The sequence below is a fragment of the Lepisma saccharinum genome, chromosome 21, assembly GCF_977018435.1.
Source record: "Lepisma saccharinum chromosome 21, izLepSacc3.1, whole genome shotgun sequence".
Classification (NCBI taxonomy): Eukaryota; Metazoa; Arthropoda; class Insecta; order Zygentoma; family Lepismatidae; genus Lepisma; species Lepisma saccharinum.
This window is the reverse complement of record NC_139249.1, coordinates 51,932,824-51,940,069: the sequence shown is the minus strand read 5'-3', so window position 1 is coordinate 51,940,069 and position 7,246 is coordinate 51,932,824. Positions and strand designations below refer to the sequence as shown.

The following is a 7,246-nucleotide window of genomic DNA, read 5'->3' as shown; positions in this document are numbered from 1 at the left end:
TCGGCAAAAGCGTAAGAGACAGTGGTGGATTCATCCTATTATTAGTGAAAGATCGTACAAAGGAAAGTTTGTGCTTCTTCATAGGAAACTGAAAGACTATCCAGATAAGTTTTTTGAATATTATAGAATGTCTACAAGCTCCTTTGAACTGCTACTTGCAACTGTGAGTGGTAGCCTGAAAAGAGAAGGTACAGTTATGAGGGACTGCATAAGTGTGGAAGAGAAACTCGCAGTTACATTACGGTAAGTTTAGTTTAATATTACTGAAAGTAAAAAGGTAATACATACTACACAGACATTGATAAAACTAGAACATAACAAGATAAAATGTTCTCTACAAATCAAAGAAAGATAACACTGACTCTGATTCAACATCTGATTCAACGGTAGTTCTGGATGATGATCATGTGCATGAAGTTTGGGGAAGCAAATTTGTAGGGGAAACTGCTTGAAATGAACCCCTGCGTTCAGCAGCATCATCGTAAGACTTGAGCAACTGCATGACCTTTATCTGAAATTCTAATTTATCTGAAGGATGTAGTGTTTTCACAGTTGGTAGCAATGATAATAGAAACATTTTGTCAGGATCATTTTCATGTGGGTCGGGCCAGTTTTTTCCAAGAACGTCCAACAATTCCCTCTCAAATGAACCTCCAGATCTCCTCTTTCGTTTGGCAGGTACAGCTTTAAAGTGTTCCGTCGAAGAGGTGGCATTGCTGGTATTGGTCTGCGAGAGTTCTTCCTCTGTTCTGTGGTCAATTTGGTCATCAGTTTGATCCATGTTTCCGGACGTCCTGCAGAACAATATTGAAAAGAAAAACATTCATGTTACAAAAGCATAATACAGAAGAACAGATCCTGTGGCCGAGTGGTTAGCACATCGCGCTGCGACGCCAAGGGTCCCGGGTTCGAATCCCGGTCGGGTTTGGTTGTTTGTGAATGTCCATTCATCAATTTCATCATTTCATCACTCATCCCCATATTCGCAAATTAGCCAAGAGGCACAAAACGCGAAGTAAAATAAACTAAATCAAATCAAATCAAAGAAGAACAGATCAAGAGACAGGCGGGGCATAAGTGTCCAGTCATCAATTTCATCATATCATCACTCATTCCCATCATCGATAATGCAGTGTAATGCAAGGAGTGAAAATATAAACCCAGTCCATCAGGTTCGTTCCCAAACAACATTAAATAAAGGAACGTAACGTGGACCGAGTATTATTCCATGTCGTGAACACGAGACATTACTTCCGACAATCTTCATCTCGTATTTTTCTTTAGCATCACTGCTCAATTTACAGAGATGTATACTCGTGACTGGCATACAAGCCGAAAAATTGCAATGTTGGTTGGGTTGTCTAGTCACACGGCGCATGATGGTCAGACATGGAGGGCTTGCTTCAGTGCTTCTTCAATAGGATCGTTACAACCCAGCAGTGTCCGTGACTGTACATACATACAACTTTGTTAGGTCCAGAACCTCCACCCCATCCCCCCGCTCTCCAACAAGTTTCAGATCAGCTGCGTCTCTGATTTTCACATATGAAATATAGCAACCCTAATCATACCAAAAGTTAACTCCCCCCTTACGTGAACTATATATACGCCCATGCTTCAAGGAAACAAACGCAAACTGCTGATTTGAAATTTATATATTAATGTACTGGAATGTGAAACAAAATCTATGTCCAACAACAGTTTAGTTTAGTAATTAAATAAGGTAGTACTTACTGCCTAGATTGCAAAGTCGGAAGAAGAAAACACATTTGTTTGTGGTAAACGTAAGGTTTCCTTGTAGTCGCACCACTGCCACTACGTCCATCTTGTGATTTCACAGATCTTGTAAATGCATCTTTCAAGCTTTTCCAACGTTTTTGAACCTCCTTACCTAAATTAATCATAACATTCATGAGGAAAATTCGAACTCTGTTCACACAATTGTTACAAGGAAAATGCTATGTCACAAATGTAACTTTAAAGGTACAAACATTTCAAAACTAGTGGCGTCTCCTGTGTACGTAACTAAATAAACAATTAAACCTGTAAATAATCAGTCATGTCTTTGAAAACGCTTCTCAAATCACTAGTTTCTACAGTTAGCATGTGGCGAAAGTACAATAACAAAGCTATTTGGATTTTAGTTTCAACATGTATTTTATATTGCGTTAACCTAATAAAATCGCCACTAGCTTTGAGATGGTTATAGCTACAATATACCACATGACAGTGTCTGAAAACAATTTATGCATAATTGTAACTGAAAGCAACTCTGTAAACACAACGAACATACTCATCTCAGTTTAAATCACAGGACATCAACTAGATGGTACTTACACATTTGTTTTTACAATTAAATTATTCTATATTTAAGATCACTTCCTGCTTTTTTTCAGATACCTGGGTTCTGGATGCTCTTTCCGGACATTGCATTTCGATTTTCTAATTGGTCGTGCCACAATTGCTGACATTGTCAGAGAAACCTGTGTGGCCATATGGCATGGTCTTCATGCTGAATACATGAAACAACCGTCTGTGGAGGACTGGCTTCAGATTAGCCACAAGTTCGAAAGCAGAGCTAATTTTCCGCATTGTGTTGGCGCTATTGACGGCAAACACATCAGGGTTATTAAACCCTGGAACAGTGGGAGCGAGTTCTTCAATTACAAGAAGTTTTTCTCCATAGTACTAATGGCAGTAGCTGATTCTGAGTATTGCTTCACGTACATAAATGTTGGAGCTTATAGAAAAGAAAGTGATTCAAATGTATTAAAGGCTACAGATTTGGGGGAACAAATCTATTCTAACACATTATCTTTACCAGAGCCCAAGACATTTTCAAGTGAACATTCAGGTGATCCAATTACATATGTGTTTGTAGCTGATGAAGCCTTCGCACTCTGCTCAAGTTTGCTGAGGCCATATCCTAACAAAAACCTAACACCTGAAAAGAAGATATTCAATTATCGACTTACCAGAGCAAGAAGATTTGTTGAATGTGCATTTGGCATATTAGCAAATAAATGGCGGCTGTTCCATCGCCCCATTGATGTTAGTCCGGAGTTTGCCGATTGTATTATCAAAGCATGCTGTGTACTACACAATTTTGTTAGGAAGAGAGATGGGTACAACTTTGAGGATACACTTTCATGTCCACTAGAGAGTATACCTGCTCAGGGAACAAGAGGAAATAATTTGGTTTGATTTGCTGTTTTAAGTCCACTTTATGCACAGTAAGGCTAATCGGGACTGGACCTACAGTTTAAAGTGGGATCCGAACCACTTGTGCCTCCACCGGGTATCGAACCCGGGACCCCTTGATTACAAGGCAATGACGATACCACTGCGCCATGGGGGAGGCCCAAGAGGAAATAAAAGTGCTGTTCGGATGAGAGATGCTTTCACTACCTATTTTTGTTCTGATCAAGGATCACTTCCCTGGCAAAATGATTGCTTGTAAAGCTGTTCTCAAAATGTTCAAAACTTTTTCTATACTATGCTCCCCCACCCCTGCATGGAACACACCATTGGCATTGGCTGTAATTATTTACTTTCGTTTAACCCACTTATGAGCATAGTAATACATTATACTATGTTTTCATTTACTATCAATATCATTTCATTTCGTCTTGTTCATTGCAATGTTTGTAGTAAACAAAAATCCTAACCTGCTAATTGACGTAATAGTGTAAAAAATAATAACTATGTACTTTGTATTTTCAATACATTTTGATTCGTTTCAAGTACTTACCTATGTCGTTTCTTTCTTCAGAGGTCATATCTCCCCACTTCTCACCAACCACATCAATTGTCACTTTCATCCACGCATCCATCTTCATGTTTCTGTTCTTGTAGTCCTCACAATTCGTGTCAAACAAACAGGGATACTTTTGGACTTCAATTATTACATGTTCACTGTCAATATAATCCATAGTTGTACAGTTCGACAGTCAAATTACCGCAGTAAATGTGGCAGCTACAAATATCGCTACGCGTGGCCACGCTCACGCGGCAAATACTGCGGAAAAAATGGGTCCCGGCGCATTCCTTCGCGACACGACCTTGAAGACGCGCCAAACTGGCTACAATTACTGCTGCTTCTGGCCACTCCCATTTACGATCTAAGGGTGCATTTCTTCAGCTACATTTACGGCAGAATTCTGGCAGTAAATATCGCTCGTCTGGCCGTAGCCTTATTTGTTTCGTCCCGCGAACGTTCGGTACCTTGCGACTCGAAAATGCCCGATCTCAGCCGAAGATAATTCAACTGATCGCTGACTCGCTGTTTCCCAGCTGCTAGTTGGAGTTGCGTTCAGTTATAGTGTTGGGCGATATATAACGAGATTGAAAAATATCGTCAAGGCGATATCAACTAGACGATATATTGTCCCGATATTTGGCACACTGTGTCGACGATATATTGTCATGATATTTTAGCGATATATATCGTATAAGCGATATATCATCACGATAATTCGCGATATATATATGGTATAGACAATATATAGCCGATATCACGATACGGAAAAAATATCGTATCGTATCGTCCATGTCGATATTTTCTTGACATCAAATTTCCGATATCGTCCACCCATATTTAGTTCTCACGACGCTCAGCTACTCAGGTAACATGAAGATATTGAATTAATAAATAAATAAATAAATAAATAAAAAGAAGAAACAGTATTAGTTTAGTTCTTCGTCTTAGGAAGACCCTGATACAGGGTTGAATCGTTACATGTTAAGTGATTTTATATCTTAATAAACTCCCTTGGTCAGCAACTTAGTGTTCTTTAATATGAAAACAAGGCTTAATTATATTACAATGATAAAAATAATAGTAACTACCATTAACTTTTCAGGCCATTCTTGGTTAAAGATTTATTTCTATCTTTTTTTTTCAGTAATTTTTACTCCTACACCAAGCTATGAAAATTACAGTTTCATAATCTGTCATTATCAGGAGAAATCAACATGGTTTATTTGTTTCAGGCATAAATAACTGTATTCAATGTGTCATATAATTTTATCACATCATGTTTTGAAGATATTTTTGTGGTCCAAGAAACCAACCTTTTTTTTCCTTCTTTTTTTTAACAGAGATGGTAGGTACTAGACGATACAAGTTTCTGTCATCCGAGACGAAACCGGAAGTTCACCCTCTCGGAAGTGGAAATTAGAATGAGGCCAGACTCTTCCATACTTGCCGAGAAGACGCCAAGAGGGAAGACAAATCATTGTAAAATAAAGACGAGACGATACTCAGTGTCCAAGCCTCTAGGTCTTTTCGCGACTTTAGTATGATATTTGAAAAATTTATCTAAATCGAATTCAAATTACTATCCTATTTATTCATGCATACCTACCGGATATACTGATTATACGTGTATATTTATTATCGGAATTACAAAGTTAATACATCTGTGGCAATTGTGAACTTGTGCAATATGGTTGGTAGTGGCGTAGCATGGGCATTTCGGGTGGGAACGCCAAGTCCGAAGGAAGGGTCGGCCCTTTTTTGCTTAATAATTTACTTATGGTATTAGTCGCCACAGGTGTTGTTTATTTGCCTGAAGTCAGCTGGGTTTTCAATAAAACATCATCCTTGCATGTTTTAGCTAGAAAATGAGATGCCTCACTGAGCAACAAATGTTTTGAACTCTGGTGTTTTATACCTTTCGGCATGACGCAAATCATTATAAAACCTACCTGAATCACAAGCGCCTCTGCGCAACAGTAGACGTCATTGTTGTGGATATTCCAACTACTGATTGATTTGGTTTATTTTACTTCGCTTTTCTACCACTTTTGGTTAATCGCGAATATGAATATGAGTGATGATATTGATGAAGGGACACTCACAAAGAACACCCGTGCTCACGCCGGGATTCGAATCAGGGGCCTCTGTCGTCTTGGCGCACTGTGCAAAACACTCTGACACGGAGGTGGGTGGATGATCCAACTATTGTACACTCTACTGACGTAACAGTGCCGATTAGTAATTCAGACCACTGTTTATTACGTCTTGGGAATGTTGATAAACATTTTAAAATAATTTCGTCCAGAGACCATTCGATGTTTAGAGTTTTCAAATGAATGCTAAACATTTCCATTGACACAATATTAAGCAGTTAGATAATAACGAAATAATAATAATAATAATTAAAAAATAATGGTTTTGCAGGTTAAGTGGTAGAGCAGCCACAGGCTGAATTTCTATCACGAGGACTTCACCAACTTATTTGACAAAAACTGTGTTTTTAATGCAGATCGCTGTTCGTGCGATAAATTAATGCAGTGGCCATTAAGAAGTGGTATATTTGAGTTTGGTAAAGTTACGTCAGCCAATATTGCGTTTTGTAGCATCACATAGCACGAGTGGCACGAGCGCGAAGAACCAGGTAGGGTCACATGAACCAATCACGTAGCCTAGTCCTCTGCTCCGTACGCTGGCGTACTAAGAGAGAGCATTTGCGCGCGTGCTGTAGAGATCAAAGCTTTCCCTCAACAAAGGCAGCAAGGAATATAGAGAGAGCGTCCGGCCAGGAGAAGGATTGAAAAAAATGCTGGAACGAGTGTTGTTAGTGGAGCGTTGCAAGCGGATCGCGAAAAATAGCTATTATAATGCCATGAAGGTCAAACATATATATGATTTTAGTCAAGTTTTACTTTATATTTATAGCATTTACGCATTTTTGAAATTTTAAATCGGGGAACGCCGGGCGTACGGGCGTACTATAACGCTACACCACTGATGATTGGAAATATTCATGATAAAATGAAGTTTTAAGGGAGTTCGCAGCGAGACGAGTCGTCAAACAGACAAGAAAACGTTATGCAGAAAGGATGTTTGATTTACTTTGAAAATGTTGACACTCTGTATATGTTTATTGTACCCTGTATTTCGAAACGAAACCTAGACTTGCCATTTGAGACCGAGATTGGTCTTTACGAAACGATAATCCTCTTCATACAAGTCATGTGTTGTCTACCATTCTGTGTTGAAATCCAACTTTGATATTTTAAATTTCCGATTTTATGTTCCAATCAATATCAAGGAGCCCAGAACGAGGCGTATACTTTTATCTACTCCGGAATTTCATCTGTTTTTGACACCTGTTAAAAATGTATATCTTCAAAATAGCTATAAAAGTATTCTGCAAAATATTGCTGTTTGACAGTACAATCGGAGGGTATACGGCGATATACGCTGTATACCTTCTGGTTAACCTTACTCGATAACCTT

The 7,246-nt window shown here is 38.8% G+C and overlaps 1 protein-coding gene across 1 annotated transcript; it reads right to left on the bottom strand.

The window, feature by feature from the left end:
- Positions 1-403: 403 nt before the first annotated feature.
- LOC146004193 (uncharacterized) lies at positions 404-3,932 on the bottom strand. The gene is made up of 3 exons (XM_083142863.1): positions 3,752-3,932; positions 2,809-2,944; positions 404-794 (listed from the first exon to the last, which is right to left on the bottom strand). The coding sequence occupies exons 1-3, from the start codon at positions 3,930-3,932 to the stop codon at positions 404-406; spliced, it is 708 nt and encodes a 235-aa protein (XP_082998989.1).
- Positions 3,933-7,246: the final 3,314 nt, after the last annotated feature.

Coding starts and splice junctions, on each gene's coding strand:
- LOC146004193 (XM_083142863.1), bottom strand. CDS start 3,932: ATGGATTATATTGACAGTGAACATGTAATAATTGAAGTCCAAAAGTAT. Junction 2,945..3,751: donor TGAAGAAAGAAACGACATAG/GTAAGTACTTGA, acceptor TCTTCTTTTCAG/GTGTTAGGTTTTTGTTAGGA. Junction 795..2,808: donor GGCTCTGGTAAAGATAATGT/GTTAGAATAGAT, acceptor ATTGTTCTGCAG/GACGTCCGGAAACATGGATC.